Source organism: Syngnathus scovelli, chromosome 4 (genome assembly GCF_024217435.2).
Source record: "Syngnathus scovelli strain Florida chromosome 4, RoL_Ssco_1.2, whole genome shotgun sequence".
In the NCBI taxonomy this organism is placed as follows: domain Eukaryota; kingdom Metazoa; phylum Chordata; class Actinopteri; order Syngnathiformes; family Syngnathidae; genus Syngnathus; species Syngnathus scovelli.
In genome coordinates this window covers 8,360,029-8,382,420 of record NC_090850.1, presented here as the reverse complement: position 1 = coordinate 8,382,420, position 22,392 = coordinate 8,360,029, and the positions used below count along the sequence as shown (strand labels likewise).

The window sequence follows — 22,392 nt, the reverse complement described above, 5'->3', positions numbered from 1 at the left end:
AACATGTTCTAGGTCTTAACTCGCCAGGTTTCTGAATTTCAGATCTATGATCTGATGAAATTAAAGTTGTCCAAGTGCTCACTTATTCTTCCTTGAAACTCTAAAATTAGGTGAAGTGTGACTGCGTGTCAGAGAGTGACAAGGCTTCAATATCATTGGTCATTCACATCCAGTCTGCATGTTCTGTGAGGATATTTCAGAGGTTTTGATATTCCTTGTTGGATGTTTTATTCTGGAAAAGAGGTGGACGGAAATTATTTGTTGTTGACACATCTGCTGACTAGTCATTCAGTCACTAATATGGCTCAGTGTTAGCTATATGCTTTTTTACTATCTCTCTATCGCACTAAAATGGACCCTATACCAGCTGATTTGTCTTCACAGCTGAGTGTTTATGATGTGCTTTTTTACTACCTACCTACCTACCTACCTACCTACCTACCTACCTACCTACCTACCTACCTTTATGCCCTTTATTATGCATGTTATGGCTGGTGCGACTTGTACTTCGAGCGACTTATAGTCCAGAAAATACTGTACTCATAATATTTACTGCACAATATCCTTTAATGGCATACACAGAGTAAACACAATTATTCTTTACAAAGAAAATATTTATTACAAATGGAAGTTTGTACCATACAAAACTTTTCCCCACAATTTTATTCATTATTTTGTGGTTGATACCAACAGCAATTTAGCAAGTTGAAAAGGAAAGATCAATGACATACCAAAGCCAAAATTCTCGACATTTTAATGGGATTCTTATTAGTTGGTGGTTTAGTTCTTAGTTGGAATGCTTATTTTCAGCTTGGTGGCTTGATACAATGCTTTAATTGTCAGTCCCCAATAAATAAATAAAGTGCTCCACACACACAACTGGATTTAAATCAAGTCATAATCATTATTTGAATATAGTATAGAATATAGTAAACATTAATTCCCATATGCAAATGTACAGTTTTTCACTTTAATATATGTGAGATGTATGAGGAATTTGATATTTAAAATCATTTATAAAAAAATTGACAAAAGCAAGGGACGGAAATATAAAAGATGGACCACAGACAGTTTTCTAAAAGGGCTTCACAATGCATACACACTTATTGGATGTAACATCTATATCTACACTCAACCTATTTTAAAATAATTGTAAACACAGCAGTGGGTCACTCTTAATGACAATCATCAAATTAAATTGTTGACACACACACCCCGGCATTTACGCTTTACTGGGTGTTGCATCAAAAACTTTTAAACTCAACAAATTTCGTAAGCAAGGGCTGAAAATTGATGAATTTTTAAGATAGAACTGAGCGTTGGAATGAAGTAATATGTTGCTTATTGTCAGACATCCACAGAATGGTACTAACCTTCCTGTATACCTAAGTTCCCTTAAATTTCTTCAATAAAGCACATCATTCTTTTTTGGGTTATCCTCATGAACTTTTTTGCGACTATTTCTATCCCTGCAATGTAAATCTGTCTCTCTCTAGCCTCGAGAGGTCAGAGTTCAAATGTCACAGTGCGCAGTGTGTTTGCAGCTGCCAGCTCGGTGTTTCTTCACCGATCACTTCCCTGCCAGAGATGCAACAGCTTTTTTGCACGGTTGCCAGCAGATTACTTGAAATACTCTGTTGAGGCTCTGTAGTTAGGACCCAAACCTCGGTAGGTCGGGGTTCATCGCAATATCCATTCTAGGACCACTGGCAGGAACAGTCGGTGGGTTCTTGAATGGCGTAGCTGACCCAGGTGGAGTTGCCACTGCAGTAGAGCTGCACAGAGCGTCGCTGCAGCCCCATCTCCCGACAACACTTGCAGAAACGCGCATAAGTGTTGATGTTGTAGTTGTAGATGCTGGCTGACGGACACTTCCCATCACATGAAACAATGTTGACCTATAGGACAGAAGAAAACCGAAACATGGTGTTTTGGACAGATGACAGAGTAAACATTTTAAGACAACTTGACATGAATGACATGAATGTTACTTCTTTGGCACATTTTCTGGGTGAAACCCCGAACTGTGACCCGAAACAGTCGAAAATTGAAGGATGGAAAATGATGGTACTTTACTGTGGAAAGAAAATGATTCTGATTTTCTAAGAGTGATTGCAACTATACTACAATCCCATTTGTAATTGATTGTAGGATACTGTATTCTTAAAACAAGCATCATACATTCATTTAACTGCAATTTACTTAGCTGTGGTTTTCTAAATGCCCTTGTAGAAACTTCAATAACAGCCATCAATCACCAAATTGTTAGTCACGTAATTCCCAGTCAATAACTAATACGATGCACCTCTGGGAATGTCATATTCAAAACAAAGGCACAAACTGGGCAATAAATGTTATCAAATATGCATTTGGACATTTCCTGGAAACTAAATCATGAATGTGGTCATACATTTTATGCGTTCTTTGTTCATGAGTGGTTGATCAGACGATTGGTATAGTGCACAGGTATCCAACTCTAGGCTATAGGGAGCCAGATCCAGCTCACCGCATTATTTAATGTGTCGTTCATGTTCTGTGTTAAAATGCCAAAATTGTATATTGTCTTCACTTTACAAACAGTGAAATTTGCAAGCATTTTTGTTTCTCTTTACTTTAAATGAAACAAATGAAAGTTCAACACTTTTCATTTGCTTCTGATTTTGAAACGAGTTATGCAATTATGCTTTTAAGGTCATTAAAGCCCTCAGAGAAACGAGAATTATGATGTAGCAAAAAATTAGTTTGACACATATGGTATTGTGGGATGGTTAGTTTTACGTGCGAGTGTGCTAGTGAGAGAGTGACGCATGAAACGTACCGGTCTGTTACTGCGACAGTCATTCTTCCTGATAGTCATCCTCACTGTCACCTTCTGACACGACTTCCCATCTTCTTTGCCTGTTCACACATAGGCAAGCCAAAGCAAACCAAATTGGAACAAGCACAACACAAAGAGCATCGGTGTCTGTAACATAGCAAACACCAAGTGGAAGGAACACTCCAAAGAGAAGGTTGAAGAGGGAGAAGAGCACCGATATTCCAAATCATGCACGAGCAAGATTTAACCAGATTGATGAGCAGCACTTAACCTAATAGTAACCTAATAGTAATTACATTTCTAAATCCTTAAGGTAAATAAAAAACAAATTAAAAAAGACAAATTAAATCAGTGGTGCGTTGATGATCAACGCTTAACCTAGTCGTAACCTAATCGTAATTAGAATTCTAAATCCTTAAGGTAAATGAAAAACAAATTTAAAAAAAAGACAAATTAAATCAGTTCTATTCACTAAAAATTTCAAGACGGTGTTTTATTAAAAGTATACACAATTTGCTCATATACTTGTAAATAAACAACAATACTGTGTTGGCTTTGCTTTGTAATCCTTGGGCAACATCTGTAATGCTTGTCAAAAACAAAGTTTTGGGTGATTTAATTAGAGTATAATTAATCGTTCTAATTTATCCTGGACCCTGATGACTTTGAGAATGTCAAACTAATTTAGATTAGCTTTTGTACTTAAAAACAAATACTACTCAGTCATGTGAACCACCATGGAAAAAATATGTGCGTGTGACGGATAGACGACTAATCACATGGTGCGAGTGACGGATAGAAGACTAATCACACAGTCAATCTATTTAACTCTGTCGCATAACCATGAAAGAGAGACGAGCTTGCTTTGTTCCAGCCGCCATCACGACAGTGATGATGCCAGAGCCACATTTATCTCTGAGTGATGAATGTTCTGAATGTGCTTGGACCTACTAACGAGTCAGTCTATTAAGAGGCTACAGCAATGTTTGTGCACTTAAAAACTAAATCAAATATTTTTTTACAGTAATAACATGATACTGATACCTCTGACCGTTTCAGTGAAAATTATTTCAAGCTCTAATCGTTTTCATACAGCGTTAATTGCTGAAGCCAGTTGGACACTTCTATTTTGTATTACAATATTTCAGAACTATGAAGATCAGCTTTAAATATAACTACACACCCATCAGGCAAAGCCAACTCAGTGGACTCTTTGTCAACAGTCAGGGTTCGTGTTACGTGGGAGTCACTGGGGACTCGAGCTCCCACGAGGGAACAGTCATTAAAGTCATCCACCTGTGGGGGGTTTTTGCACCGGCGTAATTACTTTATGATGTCATCATCTGATTCAAAAAACATAACTTTGTGTGAATTAGATACACCAGTCTGTGTAAGGTATCTGTATTATTTTATTTGATTTTGAACTTTTATTGGATGTTGCACCAAAATTGGAGATACTGCACCAAACTGGACTTTCCCCTTTTACAACTAAGAATTCTATTCTATACTATTCTATTCTATTCTATTCTATTCTATTCTATTCTATCAGGTTAAAATCTTAAGACAGCAATGCAACATAGTTGTTGTAGCCTACAGTTTTAATTGCAGGCTCAAGAAATGTGATTGTTTTCTTGAAAACAATCATCGTGTGTATATATTGGTTGTGAGAAAGCAAATTAGCCTGTCAGAACTACTATATGTTGGACTTGGGAAGCACAGTGCATCACATAACAGCTTTGGTTTCTCAGCAAGCTAGAGGAAGAATGCAGGAGCATGGCAACCTTCTAAAGCAGCTACTTGGGAAAATGTCCCCAAACACCAAACCACATCACTATCAACTATAGCGGACATGCAGACATCTAAGGCCAACTACTGGGTCTCTACCAACAGCACATTGTTGGCAATCAACAATGCACTGCCCAGACAGTGCTAAATGTGGAGCGAGTGTAGAGACAATTCAAAGTGCTTTACATCAAAGATTATGGAAAGACAAAGTATTTATTTAATTTGTTGGTTTTACACCCTCGAGTGACAAAGAGCTCAAAGCAAGCTTTAATTTGGAAAAGTGTTATTCACTAAATATGAGTGCATTTCTATGAGTTTAAAGCGCATGTGTAAGTGATAAAACTGTATTTTAATGGTCTCTCTAAAACACAGGTGTCAAACTCAAGGCCCGGGGGCCAGATACGGCCCGCCACATCATTTTATGGGGCCCGCGAAGACAAATTGTGCATCAAATTTGTGTGTCATTACTAGAATTGCAAATTGTCTTTACTTTTAAAAAAATCTTTTTTTTAAATATTTGACCAATTTTTACTTGTCTGATTTGAAAACAGGTTATTTGTCAGTTTGTTTTGTAGCTTTTACTGTATATAATATGAGGTGCTTATACATTTATTTGGGTTGACAGTCATAATGGCCCTCTGAAAGAAGCTATGACTACAATGCGGCCCGCGAAAAAAAATTAGTTTGACACCCCTGCTCTAAAAGGTGGATTTTCACCTATTGCGGATGGGTCTGGATTTTTTATTTTTTGTTTGCAATGAACGGGTGTTCACTGGATACCAACTCTTGTTCTGTTTACGTGTTGCATCTATTTTCTACTCCAGTATAAAACAAAAGTTGAGAGGACAGCCCTACTTGGGGCCCGGAGGCTGCAATCAAATATTCGGTGTGTTATACCGGGAACATTTTGGAGGGAATGAGTACATTGTTGAATATCAACAATATGCGGTTGTAGTTTTGGTACCTCTTTCGCAGTTTGTGTTTACTGTGGGAGTCAGGGAGCTAACAGGGAATGGGAACAGAAGGAATCCGGTACCTGGTGGAATTTGTACATGTTGGTAAGCTGCAGCACATAAACCACTAAGCCACTTACATGTTTTCAAGTGCTTTTCAGTGACGGCTACTGTTAAAACAGCAGCCGTTTCTTTTCACTGAAAATTACACTGAAAAAAAGCACACTAATGTGAATACTCAGAAGACAATCCTGACAGCAGAGCAAGAGACAAATTTGACATTGTGGCTGGGAATTTAAACTGCACAGGTGAATATTACGTGTCAGAGGCATGCTGGGCGACAAGCGAGTGTCAGTTACAGCCTACAGCTCTACACTAACTATATTACAGCTGTGCTATGCTAACATCACAAACTCACATGTCTTGCAACATCCGTCCATGTAACTTAAGATAATTCCTCCAATCTGCACACAAAAGAAAGCAAAAGTAATGAATCATCAAAACAATAACTCATTTAAAGGGGGCGGAGTTAATAGTCCAGCGCTAACAAGGTAATACATTTTATTACCCTATTCCCAAAATGAACACAAGCAACATGTTTTTGTGTGCATGTGTTTGATAATGCTGACCTTCATACACTCTGTTTCATTGAAGGGGGGACAGCTGAAGGGGTAGGAGATCAGTGTCGGGCCAGACAGAGTGTCTGTGCATTCAAACTTCAGGCAGTTGGACACCCAAGATTTCCCTGGCTGAAAACACATTCATATTAACTATTCATCTATATTATAATATGTTAGAATGAATATAGAATATTTTCACACTAATTGCCCACCTTATAGAGCATTGTTGACCCATTTTCATGAGTGTAAAGGCACGATATATTCTTGCAAACTCCACAGCACGTAGATTGGTCTTTTGCAGGGATATAGATCTGATTCTACCACACACACACACGCACCCACGCACACACGCACACACACACACACACACGCACGCACACACAAACAAACAAACATTCAATTACGACTAGCCCACAAGGAGTTAGGTAATGTCACTGTTATCTATTACAAGGTCATATGTTGAAAGAGACGTCAATCTTCCTCACGGAATATTTACTTAGAACACTATTAAACAATCGTTTTACACTTCCAAAATGAATTTCATTTAATTACTGTAGAATGCTCATATAAAGACTACATATTTTAAATTCATTAATTATTGGACCTCATTTAAGAATCACAACTCCAGCTGCCTACCACGAAGGATCAAAAAGCATGTTTGCATAATTCCAAGGTCTAAGAAAATGAGCCAACATTTTACTTTTAATTTCAAGGAAACATCTGAGGATTTTTTTAAACCCAAGTCTTTGATCAAAATAGTTCCCACTTTATGTCTTACGATTTTACAGAGGGCCGAGCAGTTGGTGGTGCTGGTCCGGAGAACGTGAAAGCCACTTGACATGTCCAGGGTGCGGCTGCACTGCCGGCTGTAGCATAAGCCGTCCTCACGATGTTCCACCAGGGTCTGACCGGGTCGCAGCACCCCCTGTACCACCCCCTGGTAAACGCATACCGCCTCTCGCACTGCATACACATCCACGGTTTGGATTGCATGGTTGAAATTAAAATACAATGTGGAGAATGAATAGCCAAAATGTTTTTTACAAGCCAAAGAAACTGCATCCAAGTTCACTAGCCAGCTTATGATGCACATTGAGTAAAACTTCCTGTGAAATATTTTCTATGGTGATATACAATAAATACATTTTGTGCAGATCAATCTCTAACAATTATTTTTCTTCAGATTTTATTTTTCATCAGTATAATAAATTATAATGAATCACTTCAGCGTATGAGGCCAATTTGAAACAACAATACTCACCACACTTGTATCTTTTGCAGGCACATTGATTCTGTGGGTCAGACAGGAAGGCCTGCTCCAGCTGAGGAGCCTCTCCCTGCACAACACAATCAGATGCATGTTGATATTTAATGATCTGTGCACTCCTACATATAAAATGTGTATATATATATATATATATATATATATATATATATATATATATATATATATATATATATATACACTATTTTGTTCTGATATGATGTGCAAACAGGGGTCCTTAACCACCAAGCCGACGGACCAGGACCCAGTCCGGGTAGGCAAATCCTTTGGGAGACTGAACCAAAACTATTCATTGTTATTTTTATTTGATTATTTATTTTAGTTCATCATCAGAGTCATCAGAGTCTTTTGTTCTGAAAATCTGTTATATTTCCACATGCCTGTCCAAAAGCTTAACTCTGAGTAAAACGTAAACATGTTGGGATAGCTTCTTTGAAAAGGGGAACAGGCCAAATACTGAGATGATAGAATCAAGACCCTACAACTTTGAAGAAAAAGAAAGCTGTACTTAAAGACAGTTTTGTCAGTTCTACTTAAGGTACGGGTTATTGCTTACAGGTATTCCATGCACCAAACCTTTCTATGTAAAATGTGGCGACAGGATCGCGATAATTATACAACAATTAAAAATTGAGCGTATTGGTAAGTTGTATTTTATAAGTTGCTTTCATGTTAATTTTAGGTTTTTATACAGGTCTGCCACAACTGAAACCGGTCAAAGCCACAAAAAGGCATAACGCACATCTAGCTCTGACATCCCAAGTGCAAAAAGGCAGACTTTTAGGACTTCAACATACCAGTTCACATTTGGGAGGAGCAATCTTGTCACAGGAACACACTGAAAACAAAACATGATATGAAGTCTAGAAATATGTAATTGAAAGACCAAGCACACACACACACACACACACACACACACACACACACATATATATATATATATATATATATATATATATATATATATATATATATATATATATATATATATATATATATATATATATATATATTATATTATATTTTATGTTGTACCGCATGTGTGGTTGGCACAGCAGTGATCTGAACTGGTCACTGACATCAGCGCCATCCCAAATGGACAGCTGAGTTGAGGACATCTAGAAGGTTCACATACTAAACACACACACAACACATTCACATACAGGTTCATTATTGTGGAGTAAAAAAGTTAAAGAAAAATACGTGTTTTTTGTTTCTGTAAATGTTTATGTGTGTGCGTGTGTGTGCGTGTGCGCGCGTGTGTGTGTGTGTGTGTGTCTGCATGCATGCGTGTGAACTAACCACATTGGTAGGTGGGGCAGCAGTGGTCCTTGGTGTTAGGGCCCACAGTCAGAACCTCCCCATCCCGACACAGTGGAGGAGTGTCCACACAAGACGAACAGACTACAGGAAATAAGCACACAAGTTCTTAATCACACTGTACAACACACATATGATTACAGTAGAAAACATTACCCTATTTCCCAGACTATAAGTCGCACTGAAGTACAAGTCGCCCCAGCCATAAAATGCATAATAAAGAAGTAAAAGACATATATAAGTCTCACTGGAGTATAAGTCTCATTTTTGGGGGAAATTTTGTTGATGAAATCTAACACCAAGAACATCTTGAAAGGCAATTTAAAATAAAAATAGAAAAGATGCAGCAACAGGCTGAATAAGTGTACAGTATGCCAACATTACATGACACATAGACAACAAACTGAGAACGTGCCTGACGTAACATATTAAGAGTTATTCAGATAACTATAGCATAAATAACATGCTAACAAGTTTACCAAACCATTCGTGTCACTCCAAATCACTGAATCCAATGAAATCTTAATCCTCTGTGTCACTTTTGAACAACTCCGCTAACTCCGGAGGTAGAAAATCAAAGTCAAAGTCAAAGTCAGCTTTATTGTCAATTTCTCCACATGCCAAAGACACACAAAGAAACCGAAACTTCGTTCCCCCCTATCCCACGGTGACAAGACATGGCTCACAACAGACAAACAAGTAAACAAGTACAACAAAAGCGTGCTGAATAAATAATGAATAAATAACACAACAATAAATAAATAAATAAGAGGAGCAGAAAAAAAAAGGAGCAAGTGCGCGTACAGCAGACATTCTCGAAAATAGCGCAACAGTGCCGCACGCTACGCAGAAGGGGGTAGCGAGTTCAGGGCCCTAACAGCCTGGAGAAAGAAGCTGTTGGCGAGTCTGGTGGTGCGGGAGCGCAGGCTCCTGTACCTCTTCCCAGAGGGCAGAAGGTCAAACAAAGAGTGAGCCGGGTGACTCACATCTCTGGCAATCGAGGTTGCCTTGCGGGCGAGATGGGAGGTTTAAATGTCCTTCAGGGAGGGGAGCGAAGCACCAATAATCTTACTAGCCGTATTCACTATGCGCTGCAGGGCCTTCAAGTTCTGTTCAGTGCAGTTACCACCCCAGACAGCGATGCAACTGGTGAGGACGCTCTCAATGGTGCCACGGTAGAATGTAGACAGGACTGCCTGAGGAGCACATGCACGCCTGAACTTCCGCAGGAAGTACAGGCGGCGCTGAGCTTTCTTTGCCAGTGACGAGGTGTTTGCGGACCAGGAGAGGTCCTCACTGATGTGAAATGAAAATGCGGGGTTTCCTCTTCTACGTGACTCATCGTCAGTTGCAGTTCCAATTATTCCACAGGCCTAGAGCGCCCTCTTGCGGTTTAGTGTGAAAATAACATGTGAAATGATATAATAATGTGTTAATAATTTCACACATAAGTCCCTCCTGAGTATAAATCAAACCCCCAGCCAAACTAAGAAAAAAACAGCAACTTACAGTCCGGAAAATACGGTACTTGTTGGCTATATTCGTAACAAAAATAATTGTTTGATACTTACTGCAGATGTGAGTCAGGCAGCAACTGTCATGAGTTCCGGTCACGACCAAGGACTGGTCACTTCTACAGGTGGGAATGTCTGCCTCACAACTTGTGGGATCACACTCTGTAACCAATGTGCAATTGACATAATGCACTTTGCACATGTGCAGATCAGTGATTCCCGAATGTGCCATGAGCGATACGAGTATCACAGGAAATTATCCATATTTTACTTAATTCATCTGACAATTATATAGTATACAGTCCCCATCCAGCAATGTATAGGGAAAAACAGAACAATTACATGATCTCCCATTAGATGCTCAAGGGCATAAACCTGCATAAGGCATTCCTGTTGAGTTCTGTAATGCAGAAGTTTGGGCCGGGTAGTATGCCCTTAAAATAGAAATTTCACAAAATTAACAGTTCCCATTTATTCATTTCACTTATAGAAAGAACAAATAGCATTATTCAAAACTTGTTAATTATTAAATTTAATACATTATAAATTTAATTACTTAATTATTGTACTTATTAAATTATTTTTTTCTCCAAGGATTTGCTTGTTTCAAACAAGCTTTGAAACTTTTTTCATTCAAGTTTATTTTTTCATTAACCTGCATCAACTTTAAGAAACTAAAAATATCTTTCTTTCTGACTCCGCTTTTGCGACAGTTCGCAGCCATGTGGTTAAGGTCAGCACTGCAAGTCAGTGACATGTGGTTTGTCCCATGGAATCCGCAAATTAACTGATAAAATGGATTAATTGCCCGGCGCTAGCAGGACTATATATTTGGACCGGAGGCTGTCACTGTGTACTCACCGCACACATAGTCTGGGCAGCACGAGTCATTTCGGTAGTATGACACCAGCTTCTCCCCATATTTACAGTCAGGAGGCAGGAGGTCACAATGAGTCTGATTACACACTGCAAAGTCATATGACATAATCTTATGTTTTTAATAACTTGATGAGCTCCATACTGTATTGGTGCTGGACACTCTGTGGCCTTACCACAGACTTTACGGGGGCAGCAACTGGCGTCATCTGCCAGGCTGACGACCACCTCTCCTGCTCGCTGGCACACAGGCGCCGTTGTGGTGGAACAGTTGTACTCCACAGGGATGACCGTGTCCTTGTCGCAACGGTACATGCAGCAGGAGTCCTTTGAGGCCTTCCACACCTCACCGTGTGCACGTGGAATGCCAGAACTGTCAGTGCAGGCTACACAAATATTAAAATTGAGAAATCCAAGTGCATACATGCCATTTTCCATACAAGCTGCTATAGGAACTCTTACCACACTTTTTGGGGGGTATGCAGAGGGCAGTATATGGCCGATGGAGAAGCGTTCCTTCCGGGCAGGCACAACCCTCAGTGAGGCCTGAACAATGGTCTGGGTCTAAATCAGAATTCTGGTTTGGACATGACTGAGCTGTGCAGACCGGCAGACAGGCATGATATCGCAGCGTTTCAGGGCACATGAAGGCTACAGGAAGAGAGACACAAAGAGAATGCACTGGACAGTGTTTCCAAGTGAATTCTGTAGATGCACAAACCGTCTTTATGCATGTTTTTAACAGATGAAGGCATACAAATTTGATACCTTTTGACAAGTTTTGAAGGCCACTTTCATATATTTTCATTGTGAAGACCTCTCATTTGGTAAATGACGCCACAAGAAGTAGGCATTGTGGGTTTGTAATTATACCACAATAATATTTTGCATTGAAATTATTCATATTCTACATAAAATAATTATGAAATGGCTGCAATGATTGCAACTTTCATGTATCACTGAAAGGAAATTAAATAAGTCATAAATTATCTTGTTAGTTGTTCTACCCAATTGGACAACTACAGCATCTGCCATTTTAAGACCAGCCCACTTTGAAAGGTAAATTTACAGTTTAAATGTACTATTTGAAAATAATTGGGGACTTTTTTCAGAATTTTGAGAAATCAGAAAATACATGTTTCTATGACCTAATTGCTAAGACAAATACAGTAAAAAAAAATCAAATTATGGTAAAAAAAAAAAATATGGTAAAAAAAAAATATAAAAAAAAAATACAGTAAAGAAAATAATGACAAGGGAATTAGAAAACCCAATTATGGTAAATAAACACATTAAAATGACTGAAGGTGAATGTGTTTGGGGATTCAGTCTTACGACAGTAATCTGGTCTCCTCCACTCAATACAGACGTTGAATTTGTGGCAAGAGGCTACGTAGGCAGCCAGTGCCACACACTGGTTGTTCACATACTCCACATCTTGGACCCAAACCTCACAAAAAGTACTCGGGGAAACCTAGACAAATAAAAACATGATTTCATTCTTCTTGGTAATCAATTGATTTGGTATAGGCTGAGAAACTACAATTCTGTAAATTACTTGCTTTATGTGTGAACCTACAAAGGCATGGCATGGGAAGAAGACCGGTTTCTGCACCATGACCAGGCACCGTGAGCAGTCACTGGTGGAGCAGTTGAACTCTCTGCGTCGACTGTGACTGACATAGCTAGTAGTGTTGGGAACCTCCCAGCTACTGATGAAGAGCGATGGATCCCCGTTCCTCCCCACAGTGGTGCCATTGGCCAGAGTCAGGTCATTGCTTGGATCTCCATCACAGAAACCTACAGGGTGAGTGTGCGTGCCAATGCAGAAACACATAAAAGCTTAATGACATATAACAATAATAATAATAATAACAATAACAATAATAGTAATAATAATTATAATAGGGGCAGCACAGTGGGTGACGCACTGGTTAGCACGTCCACCTCATAGTTAGGACGGTGCGGATTCGATTCCACCTCCGGCCATTCCTGTGTGGAGTTTGTATGTTTTCCCTGTGCCCGCGTGGGCTTTCTCCGGGCACTCTGGTTTCCTCCCACATCCCAAAAACTTGCTTGGTAGGCCAATTGACCACTCCAAATTGCCCCTAGGTGTGAGTGCGGATGGTTGTTTGTCTCTGTGTGCCCTGGAATTAGCTGGCAACCTTTTCAGAGTGTCCCCCGCCTACTGCCCGATGACTGCTGGGGTAGGCTCCAGCATGCCTACAACCCTCGTGGGGACACACGGTACAGATGATGGATGGATGGACATTCCTGATCTAAGCACGAGTTTTCACTGTTCACTGTTTTCATGAGTTATGTGTTATACTGACTGATAATAGAGTTGTCATAACTACTAATAAATGATATATTCTTTCCTCATTAAGATGAGGGAGACCGGCGTCAATGACATATTCACACACAGGAATCCTCAGCAGACAACTAACATGCATGATTTGGAACTTTGGGAAGCAAACTGAAATATAAAGAGTAAACCCACATTAAGCATAGAGAAATAATGTAACCCAGACCCCACTTGCTGTCAAGCAAGAATGTATCCATAAAGCTCTACTAAAAAAAAGTATTAGTAATATTATCCCTTTTTCTTGTCTTTGACTGTGATAATGTTCCATAAAAAAGGAAACTTGAATAGATCTTGGATCTTAGAACTGTTAATTGATGCAAAATGAAATCATGTTGGGTACACTGCAGACTTGACTATTCAAGCCAGTTCATACCACATAGGCCCACAGTAGGCAGCTTCTTGCTGGAGCTGGGGCTTCCACTGTCGATCACCATCATTCCAGTGCTGTGATACCACTGCAGCTTGAGACCAGTAGGGCTTCGGATCAGATACATGTTGCCCGTGTCGTAGATCTCAAAACCAAGCTTTTTAAAACGAGGCCTGGCATATCGTGAGTTGACATACAGCTGCAGGAAAAATGTGCAATTTATTAGTGTTAATAGTTCGATTTCATACTGGAGCCTTCCAGCCCTCATGTTTGAGTTACTATATGTATTAAGAACAAATAATCCACTTTGTCCTACCCTCCTCTGGAGCCTGTCGATGATGATGTGGTCGAAATTATGGGTAATGTTGAGTGTTACCAAACATAGGTTTGTAAAATTCCACCGAAGCTTCAAAAGACATTCACATTTCAAAAAGTTATTTACATCAAATTGACAATATTTTTTTTCTTTATGTATGACAATGGCTTACTTGTGAGTCTGATCCAGCAGGGCACTCCTGTACCAAAACACTGACCGTCTCATTGGGTAACTGACTCACTATGAACCAGGCAGCTTTATAGATGGCAATACTATTTCCGTCAAATGTGATCACATTCAAATCTGGAAACACAGAGCAGCGACCTGCAACAGAAACCATGAAACAGTGACATCATGAATCTGCTTACTCAACACGTACATATAAATCAATCATTGTGTTTTACGTACATGGACAGTCCCACTGGGGGCAACATTTGTCACCATTAACCAATATGGCAAAACCAAGAAGGCCACAGTTCATCGGCTCAGAGGAGAAGGAGCAGCTTTGGGACTTATTGAACAAGACGAGCTGGCTGTCCACACAGATGAACTTGGTGCACTCATCAACAATCTCTGCATATGGAGGCTGATTTAAAAACATAAACAGAGTAGGAACATTCAAACCTTGTGCGGTTTATTCAACAACTGCAAAAATAATGTAATACTTTTTGTTTAGAAATTCTTTGCTTCCTTTTCGATTGCTGTTTTATCAGTTAAATCTATTAGAATAATCTAGGACCATGGTGAGATGGTCAATAAATGGATGTTGTAAAGTGAACCCACCGTACACGTTCTTGTGACAGATACAGCTGTGGCTGTTACACTATCTGATGTAGGCTTGGATTTTTCCAATGTAGTTACACCAGGACTGGTACGATTCATCCTATCCAGCACAGTTGTTTGGACTGTTTTGGTTACAGGAATAGACGATAAAGCAGGAGTAATAGCAGGTCTCTGAGTCTGGATGGTTATTTCAAGTGGTGGAGATGTTACTGGTTGGGAAATGCCTGGTGCCGCTTCAGATTTTGTGGTTGTCAGGCCAGAGATTGGTATGGTTGCCTCAGGCATAGGAAGTGGGGCCACTGAGGTGGGCATTGTTGTTGCGTCTGCAGGGGTTGTTGTGCTCACTGAGGTCAATGATTCTGCTGATGTGGATGTGGTTGGAGATGGAGCTCCAAATACAGTTGTTTTACTTGGCTGTGGGGCGACAGTTGGTGAACTGCTTGTTTTGATGGTTGCTGTCAGCGGTCTTGTTTCTATAGTTACCCTTGCTGTGATTGGCCTCTTGGTTGACGTGATTTTGGGTGTAACTCTTGTCACTGGAACTCTCTGTGTCGGTCTAACAGAGGTCATTTGTGTTGTTGCAGTTGTAGTTGTTGCAGCAAATGTAGATCTTACAGTTGACGCAAGCTGTGTGGTGACCTTGATAGGGAAAGTTAGTTTTCTGGATGTTGAAGACGTTATGTCGGGTAGAGAAACAGATGAAATTGGCGTTGTTGTGTCTCTTGTAAATTCCACGTTGCTCGTTACTGGATGCATTGTCACTGCGACTGGTTGTACTGTAACAGGCCTGAGGGTGGTGGTTACAGTGACAGGTCTTGTAGGCCCTATTGTGAGAAAAGTATCAGGAACTTCGGGTTTAGGGAGACGCACTGAAGTAATATGTGTCTTAGTTTTAAATTCTGTAGTGGGCATCCTGTAAGATGTAGTCTTAGCAGTTGTAGTAGTGTCTGCAGTCGCTGTAGCAGAGGGGATGACTGGCTTTGGCACTGGAAGTCGAGGTACTTCAATTGTTTTAGTCAAACTGACCATATGTGGAACAGTTTGAGAGATGCGCTGTGGTGTTGTCTTTTTTGTATGACTGTACAACTGGCTGGAAGAGGTAAGGAAATGGGGAGGACGCCATGGTTGTGAGCTCTGCGTAGTGGAGCTTGATGATAGTGGAGGAAGAACGGTCTCCTTGGGACTAACTGGTGGGACAGTTGACTTTGCAGATACAATTGGACTGGTGGCCACAGTGGTGGCTCCAGCTATTGTTGGAGGTCTTGAAGTTGAAGACTGAATCGAAGTAGACCCGGGAATTGTGGTTGTAAATTTAGGGGGTGGCTGAGCAGTCAGTAATATGGTGGCAGCAGTTATTTTGGACATGGTAGATTCAAGTACGGTGGTTGTTTTTGTAGTTAATTGCCGGTCTGAGGCTGCCGAGGTAGGACTGGGAACAGTTGAAGTCCAAGCCAAATGGACTGGCAATGATGTTGGTAGCTCAGGAGTAGCTGGGGTGGTTAAAATTACCTTCTCAGTGGTGAATTCAGCAACGGGGGGAGTCATAGTCTTTGGACTAATCAGCTGTGTTGTTGTGCTGGTTTTAAAGGGTTCAACTGGAGTGACTGACTCTGTGGTTGTTGGTGAAGTGACTGTTGATGCGGTTGTTGTTTTGAAAGGAGGTGGTGCAAACAGGGGGGAAGTGGTTGAAGAGGCTGTACTTCGTAAACCAGGAGTGGCAGGTGCGATTGGGGACATTGGAGGAGTTCTCCCTAGTGTTAAAGGCTTTGTGCTTCTAGATTCAGTGTATGTAGTGTCAGTAGATCTGGGTAGGGTGGTCCGGTCTGTCACCGTTGAAGTCTCTGAAACTGGCAGAATATGAGAAGTGGTTCCAAATGGGAACACCACAAATGGATGCCTTGTCTCTGTGGACTTCTCAGTGGCAAGCGGAAAAGCGGATGTTGCCACCTCAAAAGAGCTAGTGGTTAATGTTGTGGTGGGCGTGGCTTTTGTGGTGAAGCGAGGACGGTGGGAGTCAGTGGGCCTGGTCGAGGAAGTTAACCAGAAAAGAGAAGTGATTACAAAGGGAGTACTACTAAACTTGAAGGTGCTGGATCCAAAGGGGCTGATGGTGGCACTCTCAGCAGCGGTATGGTCTTTGGTAACTTTTAGAGTGGACAGAGGTTCATCCACTTCAGGCCTTAAAGTGGGAGGTAATGGTGCAAGAGGTGCTGCTGTTTTGGAAGGTTCAGGAAGTGCAGCAGGTGAGGGGATGGTCGGTTGAGTTGACTCATCAGAAATTGGTGGGGGTGTGCTCACAACAGGAACAGTGGTGGTGATTTTGGTGGTTGGAGTAGACCAAGAAGGGGCAGATGGAGCAGTGGTGGTCTTGAGTGATGCAGTGGTCGACGCAGAGGATATAATCCCAGTACTTGTTATGGCACTGGTTGGAATGATGGGCAAAATAACTGGGGCTTTGATACCTAAACCCAAAATCATGAAGAGCGTGTAAGAAGAAAATGTATACACACTAGGATATACCGCATTTTCCGGACTATAAGGTGCATCTTCAAATCATTCTCCATTTTATGTTTTTTTATTTGAACTTCAGATGCAACAAATTACTTTATAATCACAAAATAATGATCCATAGTCTTTTTGATTCATGATTCATAGTCTTCAGACACAATGCTTCGGGCCAGTTTAAATTTAGGAATTTGGTCCATATATAAGGCGCACCGGACTATAAGGTGCACTTTCGGTTTTTGAGAAAATTTTAGGTTTTTAGGTGTGCCTTATAGTCCGGAAAATACGGTATCACTGATAATTTGTATTCATTTCAGAGTGCTAGGCTTTAATAAACCAAATTATGACTAAGGAGAGCATGGTTAGGCAACTCCGGTCCTTGGGGGCTGGTGTCCTGCATATTTTCTATGTCTCCCTGTTGCAACACACTTGATTCAAATGGTCAAAAAATTTGCAAGGTCTGCAGAAGCTGGATAGCAATCCTGATCATTTGAATCAGGTGTGTTGCAACAGGGAGATACAGGAAACATGCAGGACACCAGCCCTTGAGGACCGGGGTTGTCTGCCCCCGATATAGAGGATGACCACTTCATTTAGCAATGGGGTCAAGTATTGCAAATTAACATCAATACTTGCATACAAGAAACATATCAGTAAAATCAAGAATGGTTCTACTCACAGTCTTCAATGTAGACACAACGACGAGTAACTTCATCCAGGACCATTTGTGGGGGACAGACAGGAAGGCAGCCCTCCACTCTGATCAACATACAGATCAATTAAGAAAAACAATATGTTATAGAAAACCAGTCCAGACTTAACCACAGATTAATAGAGCAAAGCAAATAACTTTCGTAAGACTGGGATGGTGCTTATTCTAGTTGACTTTGGACAAAACTCAAAACGCTATACTGGTCACCAGCCAATCACAGCAAAACAAGCATTCATATTAAATAACTAGCATTCACACCTTTGGACAATTTGAAGAGTTTGTCGGTCCATGCATTTTCCAAACCATTAACGCATAAATGTTCTTTTAATGTGGGAGAGTACTTGGAGTAAACCCACGTATGCATGAAGTAGAAACCCAGTCGCTTGCTTAGATGATAGTAACAAAAGTATGCCTCCTGACTACAACGGTCGGTGTGAACAAATTAGATAAAGTCTCACTGTGGGATGGCAACACAGGCTTCCGCTGATGGGTCGCTGCAAGTTTTGAAACACGGGCTGACGCAGGAGTCATATCTCCACTGGCACTGTGGACGAGACAGGTCATCTGGGCCAGAGCCTCATGAAAAAGACAAAATATTTATTGAGATTTTGAGCATGCAAAAAGAGACACAAAACAGACTGCGCCCACAAACCGATGTGGATGCTGATCTACTAACCGGGTGCAACCAGGACTGTGTCTGCCAAACCGGTGAAATTACCAGGCAGTTCTTTTTCTGCATTGTGGGAGGAGTACTACTAATTAATTCATCATGCCAATGTGATTTCTCAAACCTTAGACAACTGCCATGGTCTTTAAATTGAGCGTCTGCAAGTGCAAATGAGATGGATGGGTAAAACTGTTCTTTAAATATAGGATACAAACTGTCTGCCAAGTGTGCAAAACTATCTTCACAGATCTTAAAAGCCTGGCTGCGGTTATCCATCCATCCATCCATCCATTTTCTGAACCGCTTAGTCCCCACGGGGGTCGCGGGCGTGCTGGAGCCTATCCCAGCCGTCATCGGGCAGTAGGCGGGGGACACCCTGAACTGGTTGCCAGCCAATCGCAGGGCACACAGAGACAAACAACCATTCGCACTCGCACTCACACCTAGGGACAATTTGGAGTGATCAATCGGCCTACCAAGCATGTTTTGGGGATGTGGGAGGAAACCGGAGTGCCCGGAGAAAACCCACGCGGGCTCGGGGAGAACATGCAAACTCCGCACAGGGAGGGCCGGAGATGGAATCGAACCCGCACCCTCCTAACTGTGAGGCGGACGTGCTACCCAGTGCGCCACCGAGCCGCCCGGCTGCGGTTATCCTCACATGCAATTCCCTAATAAAGTGGCCTTATGAATGCACAGGGCTCAGTCACCCGAGGAGAATTTATTGTTTTAACTCCGGAGCGAGTTATAGTCCAGAAAATACGGTAATTGTAATTTTGTCTCATTTCTGTATGCATAAAAATTAAGACTTGATTCTTTAAAGGAAGACAAATGGTGCACTGGTTTTAGCTGCAATAAAAATATAGCCAGACGTGTTGACTTTTGACCCCAAGGAGAAGCACTGAGACCATTTGAACCCGGTGTCAAGACCTCACGGTCAGCTGAAAAACCCAGTAAGGCAAATAATTCAACACCTCAGTTTGACCTTCATTTGTGTCATCTCAAAAATAATATCATGACTGATAAGCCTGCAGAGTTTACAAAAACAGAGATTAAAATCACTCCTGTGATTTTTTTTTAACATTGTCTTTCCTCACATTGTTCAATTGGATTTGGTGTTTCATCATAGGTCTTGTAGCGAGTCAGTGAGTAATACCTGCAAGTTTGAAAAGAGTGGCCTTGCGGAAGCTGTCTGTGTAACGATATTTGAGCAGGTGGAGGCGAGGGGGGGTGGCATGTAAGAAGAACCCAGGCTTTGCGTGGGACTCTAGAGAGTCATAGCCTGAGACCCAGGTGTCCCTGTGGAGCACAAAGGTGGCTCGTTCCCAGAAAGCCTCGCTTTCCGCCCACTTGACCAGCTTCACCTGGCCACTGGGGCTCACGTACAGAAAATAATTGGGTCTGTAGGCTGCCTCAAAGGATATCCGCGATGTGTCTGAGGGAAAAGAAATAGACAAAATTCTATGCCACCGGTTTCTGGAGCATTTTTTAAAAGCAAAAAAGTTTATTAGCTGACATCCATATTCTGTAGAATTCAAGATCTTTCATCCATTAACTATATACCACTCATCCAGTTCAAGGTTATGAGAAAAATGGAAGCAAAACTGAGAAAAAATCCTAAGGGTGAGTTCTTGCAATAAACTGTTGATCCTGACCATTAAATTGGTCTTTAAATTTAAATGTAACCCCATTGTGTAAATGTGTTAACATTTAACACTTTCCCCTTGTGGTTAAGGTGAAGCCTGTTGAGTTACTAAGAGAAACACACCATGTGGTCGGGCTCTGCTCAGGCCTGGTGTCATCATAAAGTGTGAGAGGGTGTCGGCAGTGTCACTGAGGTTTCCTCGCTTCACAAATACTGAGCCGCTGGACCTGCTGGCAACAAGCGCCGAAGTCCGATCTCTGAAGGGGAGAAACCTAAAAGGCCCTTTACCAAGAACTGTAGAAATGAAGCTGTGTTATTGCACGTTGTTGAAAAGAAATGTTTCATTAATAAAAAAACTTGCGGTTTATTCTGTGGTCATGAAAAATTTGTTATGTTGTTTTGAAATTGTCAGATTAATTGCCTAAATCAAGCATAGACAGTGCCAAAAGGCATCAGGGTCACGTCTCTGCTACTATACTTGCTTGTCAAATCTTTTTGTTATTTTCCTGTGCATCTGATATATTCCGCCTACCTCCCATGACAATCAGCTAGCTTTGACATTTAACATTTAACATTTTCCCCTTCTTGTACCGCTAATCTGCATTGTTGCGGAAACTACTGTAGAACTATATTCACATCAACAAACAAATTGGAAAGGCTGCTATACCTTTGTTGTAGAATTCACAATCAAATGCTGCAGAAAGAAATAGAGATACACTGGTAAGTATGACTATAAAACATTTTATCATGACTACATGTTAAGGAAATCAAATTTTTAAAATTTGTATTTATCTTGACAAATATATATAATATTTATGTACATGTTACTTGTCAACTTACGGCACAGAGAGGGGGCGCGCCAATCGACAGGAATACGCTGGTGACAGCATTGTTGAGCGTACGCTGCCACACTAGTGCAAAAGCATTCACAATCTCCTCCACGATTGCAGCCACATGTGTCTGCCAGGCAGTTCATGTAGAACCAGGTAACATCCACCTACCAGCAAAGAAAACACCTCAGGTAGTCTATTCAAAGGAATCATTCCTCAACAGTGGTTTTGCATAATATGTTATGGTTAATAATGTTTAATTTTATGTGTGAGAAGCATGGTGGAATAATGGTTCGCACATCAGTGGCACAGTTCGGAGTTCAGGGTTCGAATCCCAACTTTGGCCTTTCGCTGTGGACTTTACATGAGTTTGCCAGTGTAAATGGTTGCTCACATATGTGCCCAACCAGTCCTGGGTGTAACTTTAATCCCATCTAATTTGCACTTCATAATAGACCTATATTCATTGAGTCTTTTTATCATTTTGTTTTTTGGGGGGTTAGGGTTAGAGTTTGTTGCCGTCCGTCACCTTGAACGCTCCCCACACATCGAAGTCTGTTGACATTTTATTAAAAGAAATGCAATGCACAGATGACAATATCAGGCGGATAGAGTAAGTTATTTTGATGTTATGTATCTGAATTGAATGGAAGCAAGACTAAAGCCGCCACTTATTCTACTACTGTGTCCGGCCACGCTCTTTGACTTGTGAGTGACTGTGCGGATGAGGTGCTTCCGTAAACTTTAAATCGGTCACGGAAATTCATTGAATTGCTAGCGCTAAGGTTTATGCTCTAGTCATTTAGCTTCGTTCGGTCCTTATATCATCGTCTGTTTAAGTAGCGTAGGATCGAAGATTTAGTGCAAGTTCATGTTGAACCACCACTTACCACTGGGTGGCAGGCCTGGAAGACCTCACTAAGCAGGACAGCACACTGCTGCTTGGCAAACGGCTCTCTGACTGGATTCAGAGTGCATGGGTGTCTCATATCTGGACCATTCACACACTGAACACAAATTAACAATTAACA

General features: G+C 41.0%; 1 protein-coding gene across 1 annotated transcript in view; it reads right to left on the bottom strand.

Moving 5' to 3' along the window:
* Window positions 1-548: 548 nt before the first annotated feature.
* otog (otogelin) overlaps window positions 549-22,392 on the bottom strand; it is a 45,150-nt gene continuing 23,306 nt past the window's right edge. The window contains exons 26-53 of the mRNA XM_049717294.2: window positions 22,252-22,368; window positions 21,372-21,528; window positions 21,199-21,225; window positions 20,655-20,825; window positions 20,043-20,321; window positions 18,678-18,795; window positions 18,187-18,266; window positions 15,003-17,464; window positions 14,628-14,805; window positions 14,392-14,543; window positions 14,220-14,309; window positions 13,910-14,102; window positions 12,751-12,971; window positions 12,507-12,645; window positions 11,634-11,822; window positions 11,348-11,557; window positions 11,157-11,261; window positions 10,353-10,457; window positions 8,764-8,865; window positions 8,497-8,595; window positions 8,259-8,299; window positions 7,438-7,513; window positions 6,955-7,139; window positions 6,389-6,493; window positions 6,186-6,305; window positions 5,975-6,020; window positions 2,819-2,898; window positions 549-1,898 (exon numbers count right to left, since the gene is read on the bottom strand). Coding sequence (XP_049573251.2) covers window positions 1,698-1,898; window positions 2,819-2,898; window positions 5,975-6,020; window positions 6,186-6,305; window positions 6,389-6,493; window positions 6,955-7,139; window positions 7,438-7,513; window positions 8,259-8,299; window positions 8,497-8,595; window positions 8,764-8,865; window positions 10,353-10,457; window positions 11,157-11,261; window positions 11,348-11,557; window positions 11,634-11,822; window positions 12,507-12,645; window positions 12,751-12,971; window positions 13,910-14,102; window positions 14,220-14,309; window positions 14,392-14,543; window positions 14,628-14,805; window positions 15,003-17,464; window positions 18,187-18,266; window positions 18,678-18,795; window positions 20,043-20,321; window positions 20,655-20,825; window positions 21,199-21,225; window positions 21,372-21,528; window positions 22,252-22,368 — 6,048 coding nt within the window. The 3' untranslated portion in view covers window positions 549-1,697. The remainder of the gene's footprint in view (window positions 1,899-2,818; window positions 2,899-5,974; window positions 6,021-6,185; window positions 6,306-6,388; window positions 6,494-6,954; window positions 7,140-7,437; window positions 7,514-8,258; window positions 8,300-8,496; window positions 8,596-8,763; window positions 8,866-10,352; window positions 10,458-11,156; window positions 11,262-11,347; window positions 11,558-11,633; window positions 11,823-12,506; window positions 12,646-12,750; window positions 12,972-13,909; window positions 14,103-14,219; window positions 14,310-14,391; window positions 14,544-14,627; window positions 14,806-15,002; window positions 17,465-18,186; window positions 18,267-18,677; window positions 18,796-20,042; window positions 20,322-20,654; window positions 20,826-21,198; window positions 21,226-21,371; window positions 21,529-22,251; window positions 22,369-22,392) is intronic.